The 27,091-nt window shown below is 55.8% G+C and overlaps 10 protein-coding genes and 2 non-coding genes across 12 annotated transcripts; 7 read left to right on the top strand and 5 right to left on the bottom strand.

Moving 5' to 3' along the window:
* Positions 1-74: 74 nt before the first annotated feature.
* BP01DRAFT_263374 (sulfotransferase family protein) lies at positions 75-617 on the top strand (the record flags this gene model as incomplete). Its single annotated transcript, XM_025571328.1, has 1 exon — positions 75-617. A coding segment is annotated over one exon (543 nt), but the record flags the coding sequence as incomplete, so codon positions are not given.
* A 1,538-nt stretch (positions 618-2,155) lies between these two features.
* On the top strand, positions 2,156-3,635 carry BP01DRAFT_385552 (uncharacterized protein; the record flags this gene model as incomplete). The annotated part of the gene is made up of 3 exons (XM_025577608.1): positions 2,156-2,254; positions 2,333-2,344; positions 3,540-3,635. The coding sequence occupies 3 exons, from the start codon at positions 2,156-2,158 to the stop codon at positions 3,633-3,635; spliced, it is 207 nt and encodes a 68-aa protein (XP_025428431.1).
* A 697-nt stretch (positions 3,636-4,332) lies between these two features.
* Positions 4,333-5,605, bottom strand: BP01DRAFT_303403 (3-deoxy-7-phosphoheptulonate synthase; the record flags this gene model as incomplete). Its single annotated transcript, XM_025572118.1, has 3 exons — positions 4,333-4,604; positions 4,683-5,462; positions 5,524-5,605. The coding sequence occupies 3 exons, from the start codon at positions 5,603-5,605 to the stop codon at positions 4,333-4,335; spliced, it is 1,134 nt and encodes a 377-aa protein (XP_025428430.1).
* A 1,816-nt stretch (positions 5,606-7,421) lies between these two features.
* BP01DRAFT_425658 (amino acid adenylation) lies at positions 7,422-14,547 on the top strand (the record flags this gene model as incomplete). The annotated part of the gene is made up of 3 exons (XM_025579756.1): positions 7,422-7,958; positions 8,023-8,145; positions 8,212-14,547. 3 exons carry the CDS (start codon positions 7,422-7,424, stop codon positions 14,545-14,547), a joined length of 6,996 nt encoding a protein of 2,331 aa, XP_025428429.1.
* Positions 14,548-14,851: 304 nt separating this feature from the next.
* Positions 14,852-16,214, top strand: BP01DRAFT_405153 (aryl-alcohol dehydrogenase; the record flags this gene model as incomplete). Its single annotated transcript, XM_025578728.1, has 1 exon — positions 14,852-16,214. Exon 1 carries the CDS (start codon positions 15,000-15,002, stop codon positions 16,212-16,214), a length of 1,215 nt encoding a protein of 404 aa, XP_025428428.1. The 5' UTR covers positions 14,852-14,999.
* Positions 16,215-16,293: 79 nt separating this feature from the next.
* Positions 16,294-18,009, bottom strand: BP01DRAFT_394308 (putative MFS transporter; the record flags this gene model as incomplete). Its single annotated transcript, XM_025578316.1, has 3 exons — positions 17,675-18,009; positions 17,289-17,595; positions 16,294-17,221 (listed from the first exon to the last, which is right to left on the bottom strand). Exons 1-3 carry the CDS (start codon positions 17,988-17,990, stop codon positions 16,294-16,296), a joined length of 1,551 nt encoding a protein of 516 aa, XP_025428427.1. The 5' UTR covers positions 17,991-18,009.
* A 1,211-nt stretch (positions 18,010-19,220) lies between these two features.
* BP01DRAFT_t256 lies at positions 19,221-19,291 on the top strand. Its single transcript has one exon. It is a non-coding gene; the product is annotated as a tRNA-His (tRNA).
* Positions 19,292-20,961: 1,670 nt separating this feature from the next.
* On the top strand, positions 20,962-21,033 carry BP01DRAFT_t257. The gene has a single exon. It is a non-coding gene; the product is annotated as a tRNA-Ala (tRNA).
* Positions 21,034-21,240: 207 nt separating this feature from the next.
* Positions 21,241-22,005, bottom strand: BP01DRAFT_359520 (Rieske (2Fe-2S) protein). Its single transcript, XM_025575700.1, has 2 exons — positions 21,733-22,005; positions 21,241-21,674 (listed from the first exon to the last, which is right to left on the bottom strand). Exons 1-2 carry the CDS (start codon positions 21,985-21,987, stop codon positions 21,417-21,419), a joined length of 513 nt encoding a protein of 170 aa, XP_025428426.1. The 5' UTR covers positions 21,988-22,005; the 3' UTR covers positions 21,241-21,416.
* A 960-nt stretch (positions 22,006-22,965) lies between these two features.
* BP01DRAFT_418048 (alpha/beta fold hydrolase) lies at positions 22,966-24,392 on the top strand (the record flags this gene model as incomplete). The annotated part of the gene is made up of 2 exons (XM_025579292.1): positions 22,966-23,553; positions 23,689-24,392. The coding sequence occupies 2 exons, from the start codon at positions 22,966-22,968 to the stop codon at positions 23,917-23,919; spliced, it is 819 nt and encodes a 272-aa protein (XP_025428425.1). The 3' UTR covers positions 23,920-24,392.
* A 205-nt stretch (positions 24,393-24,597) lies between these two features.
* On the bottom strand, positions 24,598-25,226 carry BP01DRAFT_135652 (uncharacterized protein). The gene is made up of 2 exons (XM_025570517.1): positions 24,887-25,226; positions 24,598-24,825 (listed from the first exon to the last, which is right to left on the bottom strand). Exons 1-2 carry the CDS (start codon positions 25,114-25,116, stop codon positions 24,666-24,668), a joined length of 390 nt encoding a protein of 129 aa, XP_025428424.1. The 5' UTR covers positions 25,117-25,226; the 3' UTR covers positions 24,598-24,665.
* A 149-nt stretch (positions 25,227-25,375) lies between these two features.
* On the bottom strand, positions 25,376-26,138 carry arp1 (scytalone dehydratase arp1). The gene has a single exon (XM_025570516.1). It carries the CDS (start codon positions 26,031-26,033, stop codon positions 25,569-25,571), a length of 465 nt encoding a protein of 154 aa, XP_025428423.1. The 5' UTR covers positions 26,034-26,138; the 3' UTR covers positions 25,376-25,568.
* Positions 26,139-27,091: the final 953 nt, after the last annotated feature.

Genomic DNA, 27,091 nt, shown 5'->3' with positions numbered 1-27,091 from the left:
AAACTGACAGCCATATAGCCACATGGCTAGCCCTGCAGGAACTCGGCTACGAGACCTACCACATGACCTCGATCATGCAGAACCCCAAGGACGCGGTGATGTGGACTGAGGCCTTGGAAGGCAAATACCACCCCGACGACGGCCGGCCGCCCTTCACGCGCGCCGACTGGGACCAACTCCTCGGCCACGTCGAGGCCGTCACCGACTTCCCCGCCGCGGTGTTTGTCGAGGAGCTCGTCGCCGCTTACCCGGACGCCAAAGTCGTGCTCACCCTGCGCGACGTCGATGCCTGGTACCACTCCATGCAGCAAACCATCATGGCGCAGACCTACAGCCCGCTCGCCACGCTGCTGGGTTGGATCGACCCGGAGCAGTTTGGCCGTGGCAATCGCATGTGCCGCTTGGGCTTCGAGGCGTTGTTTCGGGGGAACTTCACCGCAAACGGCAAGCAGGCCTTCCGGGATCACTACGCCCTCGTCCGCCGCGTCGTGCCGCCGGACCGTCTGCTGGAGTGGAATCCCGCGGAGGGGTGGGAGCCGCTGTGTGAGTTTCTGGGGAAGCCAGTACCCGCGACTTCGTTCCCGCGTGCCAATGAGAAGGCTATCTTCCAGAAGAAATCTGCAACGGTCGTGCGGAGTGTCTTGCTGCGAGTTCTGACGACGAGTGCTTGCTACGGGTTGGGGGTTGTTGTCGCTTATTTGGCTGCGAGACACGGCCGGCAGGTTTGGCTGCGGTAGCTCAACCACGGCCTGGCGGATGGGAATGGGAATGGGATACTATCTACTCAGACGATAGGGGGGCTTTGCTGATTTGGTTCTCTCATTCGCTGTGTATAGTATTTGTCTTGGCTCGGGTCGAGCCCGTGTCGCTTTTTTCTGTACATACCTTACCTACATACGGAGTGCATGCTTGGATTCGTCGAGGTGTGTAATAATGTTGACTGGCTTCCGCAACCGATTCCCGATCGAATTTGCCGACCCGTCTGGGCCTGTGCTGTGCTGATCGACGCTCGCTGCGTAGAAGAAGCAATAAATAAAACTCCACGGTGGAAGTCTCTGATGCCGATTGACAGAATCTGTTGGTTTGGCGCTTTTCTCGCTGCAATTCCGGATTGAGAATAATTGAGAATGTCAAGTATGAGGACAAATGAGACTTTCCCTAGTAGTACATTGCTTGCACTGATTGATCGCGGACAGCTTTCATTCGAGCTTGAAACGTCAGAAGTATGGAAACAGGGGGTTCCAGCCTCCGCCAGACAGAGTGTTCTCCGCTCAGACCCTTTGTAGACAAGGAAACACGGTGGCGTGCACCTTGATCTGATCCACTCCACTTGCTCTATCTGGGGAAGATCATCTGAAGGCAGAGATCCAGCGATCGTCATCCTGGTGGAGCGGCTGTGCCAGAACGGTGGAGACGACTGACTCGGTATGACGAGAAAGTGTAGTCTAAGGCGGCTTGACTGCGAAAGAGGTCATTCGGTTGTTATTGAGTGTGATTGAGCGGTAGAATGAGTCTGTTAGGTGACTTGAATTGTATTGTAATGAGAATCAGGAAGAGTCTGATCGGAGAGGAAAGCGATGGCGCATATAAGTGAAGAAAGGTGGACCGCAACGCATGATGTCAGGGTTTCCGCCGCGTCTTGCCCTAAAGAGACTCTCAGCAGATTCTGGCATTGCGATGGACCTTCGATTACTCTCAAACCATGGAACAAGACCGGCATTTCGGGAGGATTTTCGTGTTCTCCCGAGAGCCCGCATCTCGATCCTGGCTTTTGGCGCTGGATTCTGTCGATCGATCCGCTGATCGTCGGGACTCGCAAGTTAAGAGGTGGAGCCCGTGCAAAAAAGCTGCCCGCCGGCAAACCGGTTCGTGCTCCACGAGTTCCTCTTCCGATCTGCCCTCCCCCTGTCTGTCTGTTCTCCTCGGCTTTCCTCGTCGTCCTCGTCGTCTTCCTATACTATCAAGGCTTGCTTCTTTCTTTCCTTTCTCTCCCTCTTTCCTCATCCCTCTCCTTTACTTTGCCTCATTACCTGCCCCTCTTTTCTAATCTCCCTTTCTAATTTGTGGACTCAATCATCTCACCTTCCCACTCATACGGAGTACATTCGTTCCCGGTTTCTCTTTATTTTGTGTCTTTGATTCATTATCCATCATTATGCGCTTCGCTCTGTGGTCTGCTGTCCTCATCATCGGCTCGCTGGCTGCTCCCATGCCTCCGACGCACCCACTCCCTGTCCGCAGAGAATTGACTGAGGTAAAGATCGCTGGCCTGCGCCATCCGGGCACTCGATGGGGCTAACCAAGCTAATTGTTGCTCATCATTACTGCATAGAATGGTGAAGTGGTAAGTGAACCCTGATGGGGGTCTCAGTGTGGTGCGAGGGGCTGACGACGCGCGCAGGATGTATGTATCTCGCTCCACTGTAGGAGAACTTCTCGATTGCGTGTGCTGACAATTACGGGATTTGCCCATCTCTAGCCTGTAAGTCCACCTTCCGAGTTGGGAAATCTTGAGGCTAAATGCTGGCTTAGGTTGTATGTTGTTCTTGATTTTGTGTAGCGATGTTGACGTGCAGCGACGGGGACTGATGAATGGTATAGAATGTGAGTAACAATTGTTGTCATAGTGCTGCAAGATAAGCTAACGTGTATTTAGGACGTATGCATTTCGTCGTTCATCACTTATGTCTGAGTTGCTAATCTGTGTAGGGCGTGAGTACTCTCGACGGGTCTTGATCTGAGATCGTGCTGCTGATTTTGGCACGTTGTGATCTATAGACTGTAAGTCTAACTGAGGCTTTATCGGCTCACGTACTGACTGCGGCAGGTGGTATGTACTGATTCCTTGAATGCTGATCAAATCCACTGACGTGGACCTTTCCCACCATTGACAGAACGTGAGTTATCCTGTTCATTGAGACTCATGCCCAGCTGATGTATGCAGAATGTGAGTTTCCCCTCTGTTAAATCGACTAGCTGAATTGCACTTACCAATTGCTTTGGTACCAGAATGTAAGTTGAGTCCGGCTCCATTGGTGTCCCCCACTAATCATCTCTAGGTTGTGAGTTACTCTATTCCTCGAAACAGCTGATTATGTCCTCTCGCTCATCATCAATCTAGAGCGTAAGTCTCCCTTTCCTCCAGTGCATAATGATACCTACTCACATCACACAGCTTGTGAGTGCCTCGACCCAGGAGCTCTCAGCGACTGTATATGCTAACTCGGAGCTTCTGCCGATGCACAGCTGGTGAGTCTAGACTTCTGACCAAAAAGACCCTTTCTAACCAGCAGCAGAGCGTAAGTCCCGTGTCATCTTGATCCATAACGAATGAAGCTGAGTGCAACGTCATTCCCCCAACACAGTTTGTACGTATTCCCCTGCCACAGGACTTCCAAGCTAACCCACCCAGTGTGTAAGGTCCCCCCCCCACCACAGCCCCTCGAGCAGCATTAACAACTGCTTCCCTCAACACAGAAAGACAAGGTTAGCCCACTCCCTCCAACATGATCATCCACAAGCATCCGCTAACCGATCAGCGCGACAACGACGAACCGTTGACCTCCGATGGCGATGTGGACCCTGTCAACGACGGCGAGGTCAACAACAACATCTCGCTGGTCCACCTCTGCTAGAGAATCAGTTTCGGCCGAAAGACTCTGAGTCCGAGGGTTCAGCGAAGAGGTGGACCCAAGTGGCTGGGACCGAGTCTTCTCCCCCCTCTTCTGCGGTACAGACGGGGGGTTGCTCGGAGGAAGCAGGGCATGGCGGGACGAATGGGGCTGGCCGAGGAGGAGTTGCTGCGGTGGACTGGGAGTCTAGCTAATTATCTGTCTCTCCTTGGGTAATGCATGTCATACTCTTCCGATTGTCCCGTCTCTATCCACAAAGCTGTAGCTCTAGATTTGAATGTCCCCGTAGGAAGTGTGTGCCATGCAGAGGCTGGGCTATGACGCATGCGAGACTTTGATGTCTTGCCTGATAGTTCTGGGCGTAAGTTTCTAGTCGTATAAAGAGGTATGGTTCTTCAGTACTGTCGGTGTGCGAAGTATGGATATCAGATCCAGCTACAACGTTACTGAGACTATAACTTCGGACATGAAAGCTTCATCAATGCAATTTAATACCCCGGTCACGACTTGATGGATGAGAGATGCAGGTTGATACCCGGGGCCACCAGGAGACAATATAGACCGCCATGATGCTGGGGCAACTACTTCTAGAGTCACACATATGTAGTGACTACAATTCAGCAGGCAAACATAACGGTTCTCGATTACTTATTACTACTAACAGAAGACACCATACGCCAAACAGCCACCAAAATATTAATCACGGCGTCCCAGGCGCCACCCGAGCCCGACGCTCGCGCACAGCATCTGCCAGCGAGCGCAACGAAGCCTCCGTGGTCTCCCAGTCAATGCAAGCATCCGTGATGCTAACGCCCTTCTCACAGCCCTCCAGACGCGCAGCAGGCTTCTGGTTACCCTCCCGGATGTTGGACTCGACCATGACACCGATGATGCCGCGCTCGCCCTGACGGAGCTGCTCCTCGATGGCGCGCAGCACCTTGGGTTGGTTGCGGTGGTCCTTTTGGGAGTTCCCTGGTCATTCCGTTAACACCACCGCGCAGTTAAGCCAACCGTGGGGACCATTTCGCAGGGATCCAGCAAGATACTTACCATGCGAACAATCCACCATAACGACCTCCCGCTCACCCTTCTTCTGCAGGATCTTCTTGGTCGCCTGGACGCTCTCCGCATCATAGTTGGGGCCACGACTGCCACCCCGCAGGATCACGAACCCATCCGGGTTCCCACGGGTACTCGTGATGGCAATCATCCCCTGCTTCGTGGTCCCCATGAAGTGATGCTTGCCGCGCATCGACTGCAGCGAGTCCGCCGCCGTGCCGACCGACCCATCGGTGGCATTCTTGAAGCCCACCGGGAAGGACAGCCCGGAGGCCAACTCGCGATGCAGCTGCGACTCCGTCGTGCGCGCCCCGATCGCCCCGACGCTGATCAAGTCGGCCGTGTACTGCGGCGAGATGGTGTCCAGCATCTCGCAGGCGACGGGCATTCCCTTGTCAGTGATCTCGGCCAGCAGCGTGCGCGCCACTTTCACCCCCTTGTTGATGTTGTACGAGTCGTCGACGTCTGGGTCATTGATCAGCCCCTTCCACCCGACGGTCGTGCGCGGCTTCTCCAAGTATGCCCGCATCACGATGCAGAGCTCCTCTTGCAGTTCGCCGGCGAGCACTCGCAGCCGCGTGGCGTATTCCAACGCGCTCTCCGGGTCGTGGATGCTGCATGGGCCCACGAGTACGAGCAGCCGATCGGAGGCCTGCCGGATAATGTTGCGGGCTTCGATGCGGCTGTTCAGTACGGTGCGAAGGGATTGCGCGCTGAGGCCGATCTCGTATTGCACTAGCTCCGGGGGGGCTAGGGGGGTGTATTTCTCCACTGGGGGTGAGAGGGTCAGTGGATAGTTAGGACTGGGTAGGGGGCTTGGGGGGAGACGCACCTCGAACATCTTCCGCGAGCTTCTGACGCAACAGCTCGATGTTAGTGGCGTCGAGGACGGCGGTGGAGGTGAGGCTGGGCATTTGGATAGGGGAATATGGACCACAAGAACAAGATACACTGATTGCTCCTCGCAGATGCTTGACACATCATCGCTTGCTTGCTAACTATGCTAACTATATACCCTTCTGGCGACTCACACACGCCCCCAAACTCCCTACTATATCCCGCCTGCCCCTACTCGACCCTCCCTCCTCACCGAAACTGAACAGGAGCTATTTCCGGCCCAGCGCGGCTCGATCAGTCTCCGACCTTGCGTGTCTGGTCTGTCTGTCCATTGCCACGATTCCTGAGACGGGAAAACTTTGATCGCACATTCCATCGTGATTGTCGTGGTCCACCCACGCTACGATACGTCGTCGAATCGTCACTGCCCGATCAGCTCCGTGCATCGGGCCTTCGGAGGACATTACGTATTGGGTAATTCGTGCTTCAGCTCGCTACGAGCAGGAGCAGCTGCAATGGTCCACAGTTCGGGGACGGGCGATCAAGATGAATTGAGAGATGGAAGGAAATCTTGAAAGAGCTATGTTCTTCCCTGGCCGCGTGGGAGCCAATCCGAGCCGAGCAGAAAGCGTCAGGACGTGCTCCGATGATCGTCGGGAAGGATGTCCCAGAGTAGGTAGAGTGAGAAGTTCCTTCATTTTCCGAGTTGAAGTTTGGCGTGATCCAGTGGGTAAAGGTGGGTTTGCCAGTGGATTTTGATATTCGCTACGATGGATTGTACGGTAAGGGTGTATGAATAATTACAGTACATTCATCTCACAGGGTCTGTTTCATGTGGGCAAAAATACCCTGCCAAAAATACCAGCCAACCCCCACTGCGCTAAACCCAAAAAGAACAGGGATCGCTGCACTACAGCCGGAAATGTTTGCAGTGGCTGCTTCTCACCTTCTCACCTTCTTCCATCTTCCATCTTCCATCTTCCATCTTCCATTCAACCATCCCCTATGCCTTCATGAACCATGGCTCTCGCATGCCATCGTGGTACTCCCCCCTGTCGATGATGGGCTGAAACAATGGTCTTTTAGTTCCGTGTTTGTTGACTGGCGGATGGTGGTTCGTGCTCCATCACGAGAACCAACCACAGGCACACACGGCTGGAGCCGACTGGGTCTCCATCTCCATCGCTGATCATGACCATTCGCCGCTGAATGGATCAGGAACAGCTTCTCGCAGACTCCACGCTTTACGGCCCACGGCCCACGGCCCACGTCAGGATGATCGAACATCCACTGCATCGCGCAGACGCCAGCCAGCCGGGCGTCTACCCTTTGGGGAACCCCCATCGACCTTGTTCGCGGCATCACCATGTTGTCAACTCTGAAGCAAGCACTATACCCACATGGTCCGATCGAGGGTTCAGCGCCATTCATACTAGACTAGCTGCCTTCGAAAACCCGCTAGTGCAAGACTTCGAGATGGCTGGTTGGATCGACGAGGATGAACTGGAGTTCCCCTTGGATTCCTGCTGTTCCGCCCTGCTGGGTCGGCTCCAGCATGGCTGCTTCGCTTCGGGCTCCTCCCACGGGATATCCTGAAGAGGAGAGTTGACGACTAGAGTCTGTGACAAATGGCGCTGAGAAGGTCGTAGGCGTGGTCGACGGATCACCGCACATAATAGTATTACTGACCGGATTTTCTCTCTCTTCTTCCTGTTCGTGTCTATTCATCGTCTCAATTTCCACGACTGATGGATTGCTTTCTCATCCTTTTGCGCGTCTCGTTTGCTACTTGTCTTGTGTCTACTGCGCCCGTTCTTCCCTCCGCTGTTCATTTTTGCTGTCCCTAGATTCGGTCACTCTCTTCTTTCTTAATTCCTAATCTTCGTATACAATATGCCGTCCACCATCCTGGACGATGCGGACCGGCTCCGTCAGCGCTGGACGGAGCTGGTCACTGACGTGACCCCGTCACACCTCCCTACGGGTATTTTCTCGAAACGTCAGACCAAGGCTCCCGTAGGGAAGGTGGACGTCCACCTCGATGTCTCCTTGATGCAAGCGTGCGCACAAGAACACGATGTGCCGGCCTTGCATCTGGTGCAAGCGGCTTGGGCTGCCATGCTGCGCGCATACTCCAGCTCCGATGAGATTACATATGGGGGCATCGGTCTGCAACCACACAGTCAGAAGTCGCAGTGGACAGACGCAGCTCTGTGCCGAGTACGGCTGGAACCCGACTTGTCCGTCATCTCGATTGCTGAGCAGACCCTGAAAGAAGGGCTGCAAGAAGCGGACCTACTGGTCTCTGTCCCCGAGGCCTTGCAGGTCTTTTCGACTCTGGACCCCAAGCCGGGTAATACAGCAATCTGGCTGCGGGACTCGACAGCCAAGGCAGAAATCTCCGAAAATGAGATTGTCGCCGAGAAGACTGTATGTCTCTTCCCCCCTCTGTCCTGCATCTTCCTCACTCTGCGGCTAACCTCCCTCTCTCTAGTTCGACTACGTGCTACGAATTGACCCCTCGTTATCAAAACTAAACTTAATATACCACAAGCCGACAGTCTCTTCAGCCCAAGCAGAATACATCGCTAATACCTTCGCCGATATCTTGCACAATGTATGCTCTGATCCGCACAGATCAGTCTCCAGCCTGTGTCACCCGAGTGAGCTAGACACGCTCCAGATTGGAGCCTGGAATCGCATTCTTCCCAAAGGCAGTGCCGTGTGCGTGGATCGTTTAATCGAAACTGCCGCACAGCGCACCCCAAATGCGCCGGCTATCTCCTCCTGGGACGGCCAGATGACGTATGCTCAATTCAACCAGACTGCATGCCATGTAGCGCAGTATCTGGAATCCGTGGGGGTGCACCGAGGACAGCTGGTCCCAGTGTGCTTCGAAAAGTCCCGGTGGACTATCATCATTATGGTTGCCTTGTGGAAGGTCGGTGCGGCCTGGGTGCCTCTGGACCCGCGGCATCCACGTCAACGCATTGAGACGATCGTTGAAAGCATCGAGGCTACGACAGTCATCACCTCTGAAGCCCACCAGGCGCTGTTGGCCGGCATCGCCCCGCAGGTAATCACACTAGACCAGACTCTGATCCAGGTGATTGAGCAGAGCTCGGATGTTGAGTTCGTGTCCCAGTCGCAGCCCCATGATGTTGCCTTTGTTATGTTCACATCTGGGAGTACCGGCAAGCCCAAGGGTGTGGTGCATGAACATGCGTCTGTCGCTTCCAGCGCCCTCCACCACGGCCCTGCCATGAACATCAATGAAGATACCCGTGCCCTGCAGTTTGGTGCCTATACCTTCATTATCAGCACCTTTGAGATCTTCACCACACTGATCTTCGGAGGCTGTCTCTGCATTCCGTCAGATCACGACCGCCACACGGACGTCCGCCCTGCACTCCGCTCCATGAATGCGAACTGGGCAATCTTCACACCCAGTTTCGCTCGGTCGCTCACCACTGAAGATGCTCCTACCTTGAAGACACTCCTCCTGGCCGGCGAGGCAGTCGCTCAGGACATCATCGACCGGTGGGCTGCGGTCGCTCGCTTGATCAACATCTACGGTGCCAGCGAGTGCTCGGTATGTATGGTCGGGCCCATGGTCACGGATACGCCACGCAGCTGCATCGGCCGAGCGGTCGGTGCCCTTTCGTGGATTGTCGATGCGAACGATCACGACCGACTGGTCCCGATTGGCGCAGCCGGAGAACTGATCATTGAGGGTCCAACCTTGGCGCGTGGCTACCTCGCGGACCCGGAGCGGACACAGGCCGTCTACATCCAGGACCCAAAGTGGGCTCAGCAAAAGGGCATCACCCATCGATTCTACAAGACCGGAGACCTCGCTCGCTACGGGGATGACGGCAGGATTCATCTCATCGGCCGCAAGGACTTGCAGGTCAAGATCCGAGGCCAGAGAGTGGAGCTGACCGAGATCGAGGCCCATATGCGCGCAATCAACAACCAGGTCAAGACGGCGGTGTCGATGGTGCATCCGCAAGGCAAGGCTATGCTGGTTGCTTTCATCTCCCGCCAGAGTGGCTTTGGCCCTGAGTTCCAGCACGCGTTCCACGCGACGCCCGCGGATCAAGTCAGCATTGCGGCCGCAGCCTCGCAGATGAACACCGAGCTGGTCCGGAGGCTACCGCCATACATGATTCCCTCTGCGTTCATTCCGCTGGCCTACATGCCGTTGACAGCCTCGGGAAAGACTGACCGACGTATGATCACCACCTTTGGGACCGGCCTGTCTTTGTCGGAATTGGCGGCGCTCGCTGGAGGGGCGGCAACGACGACGCGCACGATGCCTTCCACGGCGGATGAGAAGCAGCTGCAGCAGTTGTGGTCCGAGATCTTGCACTGTCCACCAGAGGAGATTGGCGTGGAAGATAACTTCTTCCATCTGGGTGGTGACTCCATCGAAGCCATGAACCTCGTGCGGAGATGCCGTGCCGAGGGCTACCAGCTCCAGGTCAGCGACATCATGGAGAATCTGGTGCTGCGAGATATGGCCAAGGTGATGGTGCCCGGTCGTTCCTCGTCTGAGCTCCCGCGTGCTCGCCCCTTCGAGCTGCTCGGTGAGGACGAGGACAGCATCCGTTCCGAAATGCTGACGGCAAGTGGGTTCCAGGACCCAGATCTCATCCAGGACGCCTACCCTTGCACACCGCTGCAGACCGGTTTGATGGCTCTGTCGGCCAAGATCGCCGGTTCATACATAGCCCGTCATACCCTTGAATTGCCTGCGAACCTTGGCATTGACCGCTTCAAAGAGCTGTGGGAGATTGTCGTGGCTAACAACGACGTGCTGCGTACGCGAATGGTCGAAACAGACCAGTACGGGACCGTGCAGATGGTCGATCGTGGCCGCATTCAATGGGGTCGTGGATCTGACTTGGAGGAGTATCTTCAGGCCGACGAAGCGATCCCCATGCACGTGGGAGATGCTCTCACACGACACGCCATTGTTACTGCCGAGAAGACCTATTTTGTCTTGACCATTCACCACGCCATCTATGATGGGCTTTCCCTGGAGATGCTGTTCAATGATTTGCTGGATGCTCTGCAGGGCAGCGTACCTCCAGCTCGGCCGCAGTTCCGCGACTTCGTCCAGCACGTCATGGAGAAGAACCACGAGGAGACCACGGAGAACTACTGGCGCAACGATTTGATTGAAGGCGATTTGATCGCGTTCCCGACGCTCCCCTCAGCCACGTATCAACCTCTCGCCAACGAGGCGCTCATTCAAAAGTTCAAGATCAGCCGGAGTGGTCCTTCTGATTACACTACCGCAACCCTGATCCGTGCTGCCTGGACGCTACTCCAGGCCCGCTACTGTGACTCCCCTGACACCGTGTTTGGCTGCACCGTCAGCGGCCGCAATGCATCCGTGCGGGGGGTGGAAGATGTTGTTGGGCCGGTCATTGCCACGGTTCCCATCAAAGCGCACTTGGAGCCCCAGCAGTCGGTCACCGAGTATCTCAAGGCAGTTCATGCTCACTCGGTTGCAATGACTCCTTACCAGAATTATGGTCTGCAGAATATTGCCAGGGTCTGCGACAATGCCCCTTCTGCATGCGGTTTCCAGACCTTGCTGGTCATCCAGCCGGCTAGCTCGGTGCCTGAGGCCAGTTTTATCCTACCTTTCTCTGCACCGCGTGCAAGTTTCAGCACCGTGGCCCTGACCTTGGAGTGCAGTCTGTCGGCCGAGGGTGACATCCTCGTCCATGTCCACTTTGACAATGCGGTCCTGCCTCGCGGACAGGTCGAGCGCATCGTACAACAATTAGAGCATGTTTTGCAGCAGCTTGCCCAGGAGCCCGTAGGCACTCTTTCGGAGCTGGAACTGATCAGCCCGCGAGATATGAATGATCTCCTGCAATGGAATAGCAGGATTCCCGAGGCAACTGAAGACTGTGTTCATAATCTGATCGCCCAAAACACGCTGTTGAATCCGAAAGCCCAGGCCGTTTGCGCTTGGGACGGCAGCCTCACCTATGCCGAGCTGGACAACATCTCCTCAAGACTCGCCGCTCACCTGATGGATGCTGGTGTCGGTCCCGAAGTCTTCGTTCCTCTATGCTTCGAAAAGTCCATGTGGACTATCGTCGCGATGCTCGCCACCATGAAAGCTGGCGGAGCCTTCGTCCCTATGGATGCCTCGCAGCCGACGAGCCGCATGCAGCTGGTTGTCAAAGAGGTCAGTGCCCATGTTATGCTGTGCTCAGAGGAGCAGCTGGGGCGCTGCCCTGGTCTCGTCGAAAAGGCCATTGCTGTGGGGCCTGGAATGGCGCAAGCGTCTCTGCAGAAGATGTCGAAGACGCCTGTCTCGCCGTCCAACGCTGCCTATGTCATCTTCACCTCTGGCAGTACCGGTACACCCAAGGGTTCTGTCGTCGAGCACCGCGCCTTCTGCACCGGTGCTCTGTCGCATAAGGAAGGACTGCAGATGGGTCGTCGCGTTCTCCAGTTTGCCTCGTATACCTTCGATGCCAGTGTCCTGGAGATCTTGTCGACGCTGGTGCAAGGTGGCTGCGTCTGCGTTCCCTCTGAGTCTGAACGCCGCGGTAACATCGCCGAAGCTATCACTCGCATGAACGTGGACTGGGCCGTGTTGACGCCTTCGTTTGTGAGCACTATCGATCCGACCAGTGTGCCTACATTGGAGACGCTTTGTCTGGCAGGCGAGGCGATGACCGCCACGCACGTTGCCACCTGGACTCCATATGTCCGACTGGTAAACGGATACGGGCCGAGCGAGTGCTGTGTCTGCAGTTCTTCAAACCGACGGGTCGTACCCGGCACTGCTCCTAATGACATCGGGACCGCTGTCGGTGGCGCTTGCTGGGTGGTTGACCGGGACGACCACAGCAAGCTGGCCCCCGTCGGATGCATCGGGGAGCTGTTGGTCGAAGGTCATACCCTGGCCCGTCACTACCTCCGGAACGAGGAGAAGACCGCTGCTGCCTTTATCTCTCGACCCTCCTGGCTTCCCTGGACCCGATGCGACCGGCTGTACAAGACTGGCGACCTCGTCAAATACGGCCCCGACGGCTCGCTGCTCTTCATCGGCCGGAAGGATACCCAGGTGAAGATCCGCGGGCAGCGTGTGGAGCTCGGAGAGATTGAATACCACCTTTGCCTGCCCACCGAGGTGTCTCAGGCCATCGTGTCCTATCCCAAGAAGGGCATCTACGCGAACAAGCTCATTGCCACCCTCGAGCTGACCGCAACCAGCGGCGATGGTCTGGTCCCGGTCCCGAGTACCACGCTGCAGAAGACCGGATTCGACCTGGCCACAGTGTCCCGGTACATGGGCGAGACGCTACCCGTGCACATGGTCCCGGTCATTTGGATCGTGGTAGAGAAGATCCCCAGCTCCTCGTCCACCAAGATCGACCGCAAGGCAGTGGATACCTGGCTAGCGCAGCTACCAGCGGATTTCCAGCCGACCATGGGTCTCCAACGGAACGAGCCCACGGTGTCCACGCTGCGACCGGATGAGGGTAAGGCCCTGGCTATCAGCAACAAGATTGCCAGCCTGGTCAATCGCGAGGGCAGCCCTTTGCAGGGCAAGGACTTCAACGTCTCCTCTATGGGGATCGACTCCGTGCAGGTCATCAGCTTGGCCAGCTTCATCAAGCAGACCTACGGCGTCACGGTCGATGTGTCTCGCATTCTGGACGGGCAGATGACCGTCCGCTCGCTGGCTGCGCTCATCGACAGCGAGTTGACCGGCTCACCGCAGGTCGCGACCTCCTCCTTCGACGCGATGAAGGAAGCCAACGCGCTCATGCAGGCGATCATCAAGCGCAGCCCCATGAAGAAGACCGTTTTCGTTACCGGCGTCACGGGCTTCCTGGGCACGCAGATCCTGCGGCAGCTGTGCGATCGTCCGGACGTCGGGCGGGTCATCGCTCATGTGCGCGCCTCGACCCCATCCGAGGCCTTCATGCGCGTCAAGGACGCCGCCGTGCGCGCGCAGTGGTGGTCGGACTACTACCTTACCAAACTTGACGTGTGGGCGGGCAACCTCGCCCAGCCGCAGCTGGGCCTCAAGCCCAGGCAATGGGCATCGCTGACGGGCGAGAGCCCCAACGACGGGCTGGTGCACGCGATCATCCACGCGGGCGCCGCGGTAAACTGGAACGCGGGCACGGAGATCCTGCGCGCCGCCAACGTCGACTCGACGGCGGAGCTCATCAAGGCGGCCGTGAGCTCGCCCGCGCGGCCGCGGCTGGTGTATGTCTCTGGCGGCCACCGCTGGCACCCGAACGAGGACGACCGCGAGATTGCGGCGGAGGTGGCGCACGCCAACGGCTACGCGCAGACCAAGTACCTGTCGGAGCTGCTGGTGAAGCAGTTCGCGGCGCGCTACTCGAGTCAATTCGCCATCGTCAAGCCGGGGCTGATCCTCGGCACCCCGGAGGAGGGCGTGGCCAACACGGACGACTTCGTCTGGCGCCTGGCGTCCGCCGTCGTGGACGCCCGCTGCTACAGCCGCGACGTGGGCGAATCGTGGATGTTCGTGACGAGCAGCACGCGCGTCGCCGAGGAGACCATCCACCAGGCGTTCTGTCCCGCCGACGCCATGCGCACCGTCACTTTCATGACGGACGGCATCACCGAGCGCGAGTTCTGGGACATCTTCCACCACGAGCTCAAATACCCGCTGCGCGCCGTCGACCACGCGACCTACCTGGAGACCCTGCACCAGTCCATCCAGAAGGACGCGGCGGGCCATCCGCTGTGGCCCGTCATGCAGGTGTTCGATGCGATTGACGGTCGTCTCGGCGGGGGGGATGTGCTGCCGGACGCGAGCGTGGTCACCCCCTCGCAGCGCCAGCACGTCAAGGCGACGGTGCGTCGCAACGTGCAGTTCTTGGTCGAGGCGGGGTTTCTTGCGAGCCCGACGGGCAAGAAGATGCGGTACATGGCGGAGAAGGTGTTTCAGCGGTCAGGGGATGTGTGGGAGAATGTGAAGGGGATGGTTAATGGGTTGGCTTAGTCTTGAATGCTCGGTTTAGTATGTTTAGTTAGCGTTGGCTCGGGATTGTATTACTATAATAATAGCAACTGTTACAGTACATCATCCGTGATTCCGTCGATATCCTGGCAGGCAGGCTGGGTTGATTCCCGATCGACCACAACTGGATCGCCAGCAAGTGGAGCAGCTGAACCTCGTCTCATGCGCTATTTCCAGCTCAGCGAGCGTAGGACCAGTTGATTCATCCATGGTTGCGTTGATTGGATGCGAGCCAGCGATCGTCGCTGAGTAGGGGGGTAAGAGAAGATATAAAGGCTGTGTCCCCCAGTCAGTCTCTCTTCCTCTCTTTCTCCTCTCTCAAACGCAGCTCAGCCCTAAGTTCAACCCTCTTTCTCCTTGACCCATAAGCCACCACAACCACCACACATACACATACACACACCCTCACATACCCGTCAAAGAACCCCAGAAAAATGGACAGCTTTGCCCCCGCCCCACCGCCACCCACCCCCCTCGGCCGCTACCGCACCCTCTCCTCCACGGCGGGCATCCGCGTCTCCCCCTTCCAGCTGGGGGCCATGTCCATCGGCAGCGCCTGGTCCGGCGGACTGGGGGCGATGGATCAAGCGGCCGCGTTCGCGCTGCTGGACGCGTATGTCGCCGCGGGGGGCAACTTCATCGACACGGCCAACAACTACCAGAACGAGGAGTCAGAGCGGTGGATTGGGGAGTGGATGGCGGCGCGCGGGGGGATTCGGGATCATTTGGTGTTGGCGACGAAGTATACGGGGTTGTATAAGCCTCGTAGCTGTAGTGGGAGCATGGCAGCAACTGATGAGAGAAGCACGACCACCACCACCACCCCTCCTTACCCCCTCCCCCTCGTCAACTTCTCCGGCAATCACCGCCGCAGTCTCCACCTCAGCCTGCACGATTCCCTCACCAAGCTGCGCACGAGCTACATCGACATCCTCTACGTGCACTGGTGGGACAGCACCTGCTCGATCGAGGAGATCATGGACAGCCTGCACACCGTCATTCAGCAAGGCAAGGTTATGTACCTGGGGATCTGCAACGCGCCGGCCTGGGTGGTTAGCGCGGCGAACACCTACGCGCGCCTGCAGGGCAAGACCCCGTTCAGCATCTACCAGGGCCGGTGGAACGTGCTGCACCGGGATCTCGAGCGGGAGGTGCTCCCGATGGCGCGGCGGTTCGGGATGGCGGTGGCGCCGTGGGATGTGCTCGGTGGGGGCAAGTTCCAGACCGCTGAAGCCATGGCGGCGCGGCGCAAGCGGGGGGAGTCGCTGCGGACGATGATGGGGGGCGATGGGGGCCAGACGGAGGAAGAAGTGCGGATGAGCGAGGCGTTGAGTCAAGTGGCCAAGGAGCATGGGATGACCTCCGTTACCGCGGTGGCGTTGGCGTATGTTCTCGCCAAAGCGCCGAACGTGTTTCCCGTCGTGGGCGGCCGGAAGGTCGAGCACCTGATGGAGAATCTCCAGGGGTTGGAGCTGCGGTTGACGGAGGCGCAGATCCGGTTCTTGGAGGGTGTGAGGCCCCTGGAGCTCGGGTTTCCGCAGAATATGCTCGGGGAGGAGCCCGGGGTGTCGGGCAGGGAGGGTCGGGCATTGGCGAATGCTGGGGTGGTGGATTTTGTTAAGAATGAGAGGCCGATTGGGTATGCTTGAGAGGTGTGTGATGGCTGGGTTGTGGTGGTAGTGGTAGTAGAAGAAATCGTCATAAGCGGTCATTTGAGTGAGATAATCTCTAGTATACATAGATAAATTCGTCATTCTCGCGGTCCGTCAAGTCCATCAGTCCCTGCTGGCCCGTCTCCTCGGTGACCATCACGCTCTCCCCGGCCCCATTCCTCCTCATCGACCGGTCCTGCAGCTTCGCCGGTTTCCCGTTCTGGACGCGCCGGCGCGCCTGCATGCGGTTCAGCACGATGAGATTCACCCACTGCAGCAGGGTCACCCCCACCAAGGCAACAAAAATGCCCAGACACGCCTTCAGCCCCGGACGATAGGTCGGCGCGTCTGTGGAGTTGAACAGCAGGGGCCCGATGATGTTCCCCGCGGAGGTGGCGGCATTGTAGAAGCTCATGCAGACACTCTGCTTGGTGGTGCCTCCGGTGTTGGAGACAATCCAGGCCACGATCAGCGGGTTGCCCCCGAACAAGAAGGCCAGCAGATAGAACCCCGCCATGAGGCCCCCATTGGCGCTCTGATCCCGGGGCAGGGCGTACAGCAAGGCCAGCCCCGCGACGACCGGAAGCGCCAGCCCCGCGAGGATGACCCCCTTCATCTTGGCCTTTTGGGCGAGGTAGCTGGCCAACAAGATAATGATCACCTGCACCGCCCCGAACGGCATGTTCAGCAGCGTCACATGGTCGGTGTCGAACCCGAGGCCTTTCAGGATCAGCGGGCCGAAGACATTGGTGACCGAGGCCCCGATGTTGAGGAGCAGCCCCAGCCCGATCCACAGGTAGGTCTTGGGCTCCAGCACCGCTTCCCAGAGGTGGCTCATCTTGTACTCCCGCGTGCCGGTGCCGGTCTGGTTGGCACGGAGCCGTTCGACCGCCTGCTCCTTTTCGCTCTCACGGAGGAATCGTGCGGTGTCGATGTCGTCGTCGAGACGCCAGTAGATGAAGGGGCTGGTGATGATGGTGAGGAGACCGACAAACAAGAAGATACTGGGGAGGGAGGGGATGCGGTTAGTCTGGATTGGGTCGGCCCTGCGTGGAATGATTGGGGGCATACATTTGCCATCCTTTCAAGACATCCGACTTGATTTGACTCAGTCCGTAGGACAGGGCCGCCGCGATGATGGTTGCCCAGCCGTTGGTGGAGTAAAAGGCGGCCACGCGAATGGGCTGCTCGGCGCGCCGATACCATCGTGCCACGAGGATCGAGAACAGAGGTAGACATCCGGCTTCGAACAGTCCGAGGAAGAATCGCGCCGCCAGCAGCTGCCCGAAGTTGTGGCACGCGGCCATACATGTCTGCGCAATCCCCCATCCGAGACAGAGGGTAGGCATGAGGATGCGAGGGCGGACCTTGACTATGACTGTGAACAATCAGATCATCATGCCCCAAATCTTCCCCCAAAGTCACAGACATCCAGCTTAGCCAGCCAGGGTACTCACGCCAAGAGGAACATGGTTGCCAGGCCAGCTGGGCAATAGGCGCGATGGAGCCGATGAGCGAGTACTGGTTGCCCGTGAGGTGAGTATCTTCCTCCAGTCCGTAGGTGGCTCCGAACCCCAGGACCGTCTTGTCCAGAATCTGCAGGAAATAGACCCAGATCAGGATCGTCAAGATGGCCCGGTCAGTCTTCCGCTTGATTCTCTTGCTGTCCTCCTCGGTCAAGGGAATCCGCTGACGAGGGATGGGATCAAAGTCGGGGGATTCCGCAAAGGATCCTTCGACGTGCAGGGCAGTGGGTTTCATGTCATTTTCCATATTGTCGGATGGAGAAGTGTGGAGGGAAGATCTGGGGTGGGAAGGGGGCGCTGGGGAGAGGATCAACCCCATATATAAAAAATGCGGGGTGATTGTGATAGTGCAGTGTGCAGCACTTGCCCAGCGCCACCCCCACCCCCACAATCCTCAATTGAGCCGATCGTACGACATGAAGTCTTGCAGACCTGCCGTCCAAGTCGAGGGGACTTGGGAAATGCCTAATGGCCAACTTCCCCGCTGTCGATCCCCCGTCATTTCGGTTTCATGTCTTCCACCCCCACGTTGCACGGGGGAATTCCGGAGTTTAGCCTGTAGTTGAGGGTCATATCGTCTGGCCAGGTCAGATGATGATGATGATGATGATGATGATGACGACGACGACAGTGCATCGAATGCAAGGATCGGCTCGACCCTCACTGGGTGCAGCAAATGTTGCATGGACCTTGTGGCTGGTGGTGCTAGCCAGACCCTCACGTCCGCGCAATGAGGCCATGCGTGATGGTAAGTCCAAGCGGGCGTGCAAACACCGTCTCTACAGCGTCTCCTCTGGAGGAGCAACCATAGAGATAAGCCCGTGGTCTTACAATCAAGTGGATCAATGCATTATTCCAGGATACGGTCAAGTGGGGTCCAGGGCTCTCATGTCCGCAGCTGGCCCTAACTGCGGCTGATCCGTCGATGAGATAGCAGTTGTTGTAGTAGCGATCATAGGTGGCTCATTGATGTTGCCGTTAACGAAATCCCGACCGCTGTCGTAGTGGTCGTTTTTTCAAGGATAATGAAGCAGTGTCGAATCAATAACCCCTCCCTACCTCTGGATCTGTGTATCACAGAAAGAGGAAGACTACGCCTGACTGTCTTCCGCCGCCGCTGCCGAATAGGCCTCCAGGCCACCAAATCCCCACCGTCTAGGATGGGAGTATATTTCCCGGCTAGAGAATCATCAGTGGGTGGTTTGTCTGTCCATAACCGTGCTTTCCTGTTCACCGGAATATATATTTTTAGGGCCACCAGACGATGAGGTATATTCAACTGATTCGAGAAGTGACCCAGAAGCTTAAGCAAGTTTCCATATCGACAGGTCCTGCTAAACGACTGCTGATGGGAATGTGGGAGGATAAAAGTGTCAGATACTCTCTTGGTGCAGAAACAATGCCAACCAGCCAGAATATTGCTGCGTGGTGTTTAAGGTACATATAACATGAAACCAAGGGCCTTAACACAACAACAGGTGCTGTGGTCTAGTGGTATGACGTCACGTTGTGGCCGTGCCAGCCCCGGTTCGATTCCGGGCAGCGCCACTTTCTTTTTCATTTTGTTTTCCTCGATTACCATCACTTCACCTGGACTATCGCATTTTCCCATCATAATGAGCCCTAGTCAACCCAATTCCCGACAAACCACGGACGAAGAGACAGATTTGCCCAATGTATTGTCGCCGTGATGCTGAACGGTAGGTGGATACGCGCTATGCTCCGCTCTTACCCAGAAATGGCAACAGCTGAAGAGATCCCTTGGACGTTAGTATCATCATAATGATCGCTGGACAAGATCAGTGATGTCAGGTCGAGTATCACGGTGGCATCAGCATACTAGAACACATGCAACTGCGGTGGCTGTCGGGCCAACCCGGACCACGTTGAGCCAGTTAGGCGCAGCGGCTGCAGTCAGTAATTGAGAAACAGGACTGACTGATCTATACAAGCTATCATGATCAAGAAACGAGGAGTAAGACGCGGTCGGTCAACTATGAATATGCCACAGGTAGAACCAATCAAACCAGGATTGGAACAAGCAAGAATGATATGATACAGCGCTGCAACTAGCATCCACAACATAAACACTCAAAAATCTCCACACAGCACTCGCAAGCCTCCTCGCATAGGAAACAACAGCACATTGTCAGAAGACTAATTGCAATTAGCCATATTTCTTTTTTTCTGAAAAGAGTCATCAGAAGTTAGCCCGTACCAGGTTGTGAGACACCCACGGTCCTTGGATTGCGGCTGCGCTGGTGGTGGAGCATACTGCATCTGCTGGGGCGGGGGATATTGACCCCCGGGCGGTGGGTAACTAGAAGACCCCATTAGCAATGAGTTCCCTTCCTGCAAGGTAGTCTACTGCGCCGCTCACGTACTATCCCTGTGGTGGAGGGGGCTGCTGTTGTTGTTGTTGTTGCCCGTAGTATGACATGGTGGGTTATGGGCGAGCGGACGACAGAGAGGAGTTGACTGGCCAAGGGCGAGAGAGAGCCAGGAGAAGAAAAGGACACAAGCCAGACTATTATATTCTAAAGGAACCGCCTAGGCAGAAGGGATTGGCATTTGACCACCTCAGCCCTGCCGAGAAGGGAAAGCAAATTGGTTCTTCTTGGCCCTGCAGTCGCCGCTGGGGATGGTTCCACCCTCCTGGCTGCCATTGGACCCATGGACAGGGTCATCGTCGACAGTAATCAATAGTCGGTAACCGAACTGAAGGAGAGGGCTTCGAGTGGTTCTCCATGGCAGAGTTGGCGCGTGGGTAGGTTACACGTTGAGATGGCTGGAGGAGATAGGTAACACTAAGGACCGTGTCTTTGGGCGCTTGCATTGCAATCAGATGGCGACAGGGAAGTCACCTCAGGCGTCGCTAACCGGACTCATTGGCTTGTCGAATGCACAGAATGAATTTGTGCCCATGTGCATTGTCTTGGCCACGTACTTGAAGGTCGAAGGGTCATGGCAGGGAGAGGAATCGGCAGCGGTAGAGGAAGAGGGAGAGAGTCGCCAAGACGGCGCTTCGCCTCTTAAGGCTGGATTGATGGATGGAGGCAGGTTTCCGCCCCTCGTCCTGCGCCAATTGGCGGTGCAGCCAAGACGATGTTGCAGTCTCGAGTTGCGACAGGGGGAGATGGCAGTTTAAAAATAGTGCTGCCTAGCAAATCATCAAAGTTGCTCATACAGCTTCAGACTTTGCCACCTAACATGCAATTGGGCTTGTAGCTCAGTGGTAGAGCGCTCGCTTCGCATGCGAGAGGTCAGGGGTTCGATTCCCCCCAAGTCCATCTTTTTGTCCTCCAGAGTCATTTCTGGCAGTGCATCCGCTCAAAGCAAGTCGGTGGCGGCCTCGAGTGCGCTCAAGTTATCTATCACTAAAGTCTGTGTCGTCTGAAATCCTGATGGGTCGGCTTCTCCCCTCTTTCAACTCCAGTCTCAGTCATACATCGCCCAGTGCACTGTCTACCTCTAATGTTGAAAACACCGTTGCTGGCAAGTTCCAATACCTCTAAATCTATATACACTGTGTGAGACTGAATCCGGTCCACTGACCAAAATTCAGGGCGGAACATACCTATAAAACCACCCAGAGCCGTAGTGACACAGTCCTCAGTCGCAAGAACAGACCACCTCTCCGTGATGCTCAAGTCCCCCCGACCTGCAACATAATCTATCCAATCCGTTGCTTCCTCCTCACCCAGACCTCTTGATCTGCAGATCCTGCAGCTCCATCTTCCGAAGATGGGGAATCGCGCAACTGCACCTCCCAGACCTTGAGCTTGTAGTTGCCGCGGTCTGCCTGACCGGAAAACAGATCAAACGACCAGCCATGCTTGGGACAAGTGATTCCCGCACTCAGCGTGACCCCGAAGTCCTCGATATCGAACACGCTGCCCCAGGACAGTGGATACAATGCGTGTGGACATTGCTGCCAGAACAATCAATCCCTACTGGCCATCCACATTTTCATCCAGAAGTATACGTACGTGATCAATCGCATGAAATTTGCCCTTATACTTGAAGACGAGAACCTGCTCGTTGATGTTGCCCGGCATGTCCAAGTCGGCCTCGACGGGGGTCTCGGACGGGCAGCCGGTGGCCGCGGTGGGGACATGGAATGCCTTGCAGCTGGCTTTGATCCGTGACTTGGCATCCTCGGAGTCCACGTCCGGGAAGTCGGAGGTCAGGCCCACCTTCCGCCAGGTGGCAGCTGTTTGAGATGGTCGTTGGAAGGGATTCATTGCAGGTACGCAGAGGAGAATTGAAGGGATTGATATCTACCGTATTTTCTTTCCGAGGCTGCGGGGGGGAGTGGCTTTCGGATTAGCGATTAGTCATCCGATGCGCTGAGTGAACCACTTACTCACTTACTCCCCGCACCCCACACTAAATTCCCCCACGGTTGCTCTCGGTCTGACTTCTCGCAAAGTATTTGTTATAAACCACGGGAATAGCTTCCCAAACTGTACCCAGTACTAGTACTTACCTGCTCAAAGATGTCAAGATAAACCATAAAAACAGTTCCAAACACGCCCTGTACTTATATAAGTGGGACCTTTGCTGGGCAGATCGGTCGATTTCTGCCAACATTACTTCCGGTTTCCACCTCAGGCAAGGAGAAGATGTGCTGCAGCAACACGCGCTCGCGGCCATCCTATTGTACGCACTTAGTTTGGCCCTGATGCTGGTCCAGTTGGAAGTGTTCTACCTCACAGCTGTATCTTGAGTTACCCATGTGGGTTACTGGAGATGTAGATCAAGAATTACCATGGCTGCTATAGAGTACTCGTATGCTGACCCGAATGGTAACGATCCTTTGGGAGTCTGCGAATTTCAACCTCGCATATTACGTGCGCTCTATCAGCCTCGCTCATCTCAGAACAGGAACGTTGTAGTCAGATCACAGGTAAATGAGACCCTAGCCGGGGGAATCCGGCGAATTGAGCATGCGTTGGGGCAGTTGCAGTAGTTCCGGCGGAGCTGACGCTGAGAGATAAGCACTAGGAAGAGGCGGGAAGGAGGAATCAGGAGCAGTAACGCTTAATTGGATCGGTTACTGGTGGTCGTCAAGTCGACTACTTAGTCTCCACTTACGCTTACTGTTGTTTTGGTATAAATTGAGGTGATACAATCTGAAGTCCTGGCAATAGAACACGTTCTTTCTACTTCACTTGCTATTCTTCCTCGTTCACCCATCTTGGCAACCCTCCATCCACAACATGTCTCGCTACCAATTTATCTCGTTGGCCACCAAGCCATCCGCCCAGCTCTGCTACAGCTTCTATCCGGCAGTAGGCGCGGCAAACTCTTGCTTAGTAGTGTTTGTCAACGGCCTCGGGCTACCGCAGAGCTCGTGGGAGGGTGTCATCGAGCGTCTCCAGGCACAGCCTCCCGCCTCGGGGCTGCCCGCCATGTTGACCTATGACCGCTATGGCCAGGGCCAGACCACCGACCGTGATCCTGGCGACATCCGCGCCGAGGATCCCATGCACGGGCATGATACCTTGACTGTAGTGCGGGATCTACACCAGCTACTCACCCAGATCGCCTCCGATAAGATGGGTACTGAGCTTAGCCGCCTACCGCTCGTTGTGGTCTCGAATTCCATCGGCGGCGCCCTGGCTCGGCTCTATGCCCAAGAGCATCCCGGCACTGTGGCAGGTCTTCTGTTCCTGGACAGTGTCCTCGCGAATTCCGATTTTGTTTCCATCTACCCCGACCCAGACGCGTCTGGGTTTGATCTGGCCAGCTTGCCCGAAGGGGTGACGGCAGATGCTCTCCGTGCAGCCCGGGCGTACATGCAACGCGTGTTCCATCCCAGCAATGGGAGTCGCGAGGGGCTGAGCCGCAAGAACCTCAAGCAACTCTTGCCGGATAGTGATGGACCGAGACTTCAGGGTCGAGACGGCTGCGGCCCTTGAATCACCGTGATTGGCCACGAGTTTGAGGCGTTCGAGGTGGAATTCGAGCGAATGGGTGGTGCTCCCCCGCGACTTACTGAGGTCTACATGAACCCTTACTGGCATCGTTTCAACGAGGGGTTGGCTCAGCTCACTGAGCCGGAGCGCAGCAAGGGTCCCCTCCAGGCTCCCGGGGCTGGTCACTTCATTCAGAAGGATAACCCAGACATCGTCTGTAATGAAATTCGTGAGATTCTGGAGAGGATTAGTTGAGATCCGAGCGCAAAACCAGAACAGATTTCAAACCGCCTTTGTATGTACTATACTATATTTAGGTCCCTTCGACCCAGATTTACCCGGTGCTTCTCCTCATTCACTTACCACACACGAGGATTGCCAGCGCCCGTGGCGCAATTCCCTGTGTAATGCGGCGGGACAGGGCACGGTCTTGTGTGTGACTCGTGGACGTTGTGAATTCATTTCACTCTTTGAGGTAAGGTAGGGCTACGGATGTCATGTGCATGACCCGGTTGAGTTATCAACAGCCTTGGGAAAGAGTCTAATGGACTGATATGTAGCAACAAATAGAGGCTTGCTTCAAAGAAAGTACAGTCGAAGCTGAATGCCTGAAAGAATTGATGACGAAATGCTTCAATATATAGTGGGACTTGTCTGCGTAGCTCTGGCAGAATGGGGGACAGACAGAAACCGGTCCCGGTTGGCTCGCACACTTATCAACATGGTCCTGACAAATTCAGACCATGCAGGAATTGGACGAGGTGCTTGGAGGAAGTACTAACGGTCGAATTCTGCTGCCTACATGGTGTGACTTTTTCCGGGTGGGTCTTGGATCGTGCCAGGATGACGTCGGGGAGACTAAGTAAGTCGAAAGTAGTTCAGCCCTACCAGCCCTACGGCCAAGGCCCAGCCGGTTATTTAAATGCTTATATCAAGCGACTTTCTCTTTCATACTCGGACAATTTCTCAGAGCAATCCTCCAAACATTTGAATACCACCATCTAATAATCACTTATGTTCCATACGATCTTACCCACTTGGCTGCGGCCTTTGCAGGAGGCGCCCGTGACCGAGAGCACCTGGAATCCCAGTAGCATTGAGATGCAGGATCCCAGGCGCATGGAAGCTTCCACACATACGGGTGTTATCACGGAACAACCAGTAGGTCCCCCTGTCGAGCCTTCTTCCCAGCTCGTGTCTCCGGTTAACGCATTCAGCGCATCGGCGAGCCCATGCTCCAATTGCGAGGTGGTGGTGAGGGAGAGGATATTTGTTGTGGACTGTGAGTGGCTGGGCATGAGTGTCGCCATGATGCACCGTGACTAAATAGGCGCAGGTGTGCCGGTGTAAGCTGTTTCGAATGTTTCTCATGCTGCGACTGCTGTTGTGACTGCTGTGACTGCTGTGGGGGTGGAGGAGGAGGCCCTGGAGGCCCGCCCGGCCCGGGTCCATGAGCTCCACAAGCGATGTGCAACCCGGCGATGTCTTCTGTGTGAGCTTGTGTAGGCGTGCTTCGGAGTGAAAACAGATCACATTGTTGCGTGCATACTATACGGACCTGATATGTATGTTTTAAACCGCCACATACTGGCCCACCAGGTCAAGCACAAGCAATACTATTCGCTAGTAGTTTTCTAGACGACGATGGGCCCCTTCAGAGGCCTCTCCGGGAATGACAGGGCGTGAATTTTGGACTGCAATATGCGGGGAGCACTCTTGCAGGCCTTGCAAAAGTGTAAGATTGCTTGTTTCTGTGCTTCCGGGGTGTCATGTACTAGAAGTGGGGGGGAAAGGGGAGGGGGAAGCTCGCGACACCAACTGTTACTTTATTTCTCTGTCTCCCCCGTCCTTCTGAAAATTGCCAGTGGATCTGTGTACATCATGCAGAGAGTAGGAGATCAAATTTACTGGCTAAAAACCGCTTGGAGATCTCCTTCCAACCACTTCATGCCCACCGTGACCGCAACAATCTTCCACTGCCCCTGCTGATCCATTACGAGTTCCATCAGATTGGTTCCGTGGCCAGTCGCACTGCTGGTGGACGTCGATGACGTCCTTTTCCAGTGGGCAGCGCGAATCTGAAACTTGACCGTGACTCTCATCCTGCCGGCTGTATCTTCAAATGGTTCGGTCCAATGACAGGCGCCCAGCAAGTGCTGCGTGATGATCTCTGGGTTGCCTAGCCGTGTGGGATCAGAAACCCAATCCACAAACGTTGCAGAGGGTGCCTCTGAAGCCTTGGGTCCTCCAACCGCGCCATAGTCGATTGAGATGGTCGGCGCAAATAGGTCCTGCAGTTGCGACCATGCTTTGGCGTCGATGCTCTCGGCCCACGTGAAGAGGACGTTGTGGTAGGAGGATGAGGACATTTTGCTTGGCCTTTCTCTTGGATTCAACACGATGCACAATATTTCACGCTCAGGGGGATCGAGGAGAGTAGCTTGATGGGTTCACGCGTGGCCAGCTGAAAAGAGGAGAGAGAGAAGGAATAGAGAGACAGGGTGCGGGGAAGATAGTGAATCTTACGTCAGATGACCAGTTAACTCAAGTTAGTTATCACAGGGTCACAACTCTTCCTTTAGTCAGATATGGTTAGCGCAAGGCAAACAGATGAATCTGCCGGTGCTCGGCCCAACTTGTGAGTGATTGATCGTTGAGCCGGGGTAGGGCTATTTATACCTAAGACTTCTTCCACACTACTCCCAATTCAGATAATGCACAGGGTCCGACTCATCTTGACACTACAACTACCCTATCATTGCAAAAGTGACGCCTATCAATTCTGTGCTGACTCTGGATGACACGGTGGCGGTCAATGTGTTTGTTTGTCGTTTCCCCCTCCGCATTGTGAACCGGACCAAATAAACACCTGAGGAGTTTGTACATACCGGTTGTACTTTACATTGCTAAACTAATTCGGATGAGCTCCGTGTCAAGTTTCTTGCGCTCCTTTCTGCTCATTGGTGATGGCAGCAGCTGGAGCTTCGCGATAGGCCTACCTTCACCACCCAAATCACACGGTGCAGCTCCGGCCTGCTGCTTGCTCAGTAAGTCTTCTGGTGGTATGCTGTTCTGCGCAGATTTTATCTATCTCCATCTTTCACCTCCATCTCATACTCGGGCAGTCGGGAACATCCAGAAGAGGAGAGGCAGGACGAGAGAATGTTACCAGCAGATTTCCAGATCGTTTTCACATACTACCCCGTCAATGAAGACGAACCCCGGCTGCCGGTTCCGTCAAATAAGAGCAGGAAATGTCGGCAGCCGTTGGTTTCGGACCCCACGACATGGTATTGCCAGAGAGAGAGAGAGTCTCGTGCACAAGTGCAGGGTCTATGTACTCCTCTTCGACAACTCAGTGGGCGGTTCCTAATGTGCAACTCAAGCATGATCCTGGCCGTAGTGGGTGGCACTGGGATTAGCGTCA

The sequence above is a fragment of the Aspergillus saccharolyticus genome (genome assembly GCF_003184585.1).
Source record: "Aspergillus saccharolyticus JOP 1030-1 unplaced genomic scaffold BP01scaffold_35, whole genome shotgun sequence".
In the NCBI taxonomy this organism is placed as follows: Eukaryota; Fungi; Ascomycota; class Eurotiomycetes; order Eurotiales; family Aspergillaceae; genus Aspergillus; species Aspergillus saccharolyticus.
This window is presented reverse-complemented; position numbering and strand designations above follow the sequence as displayed.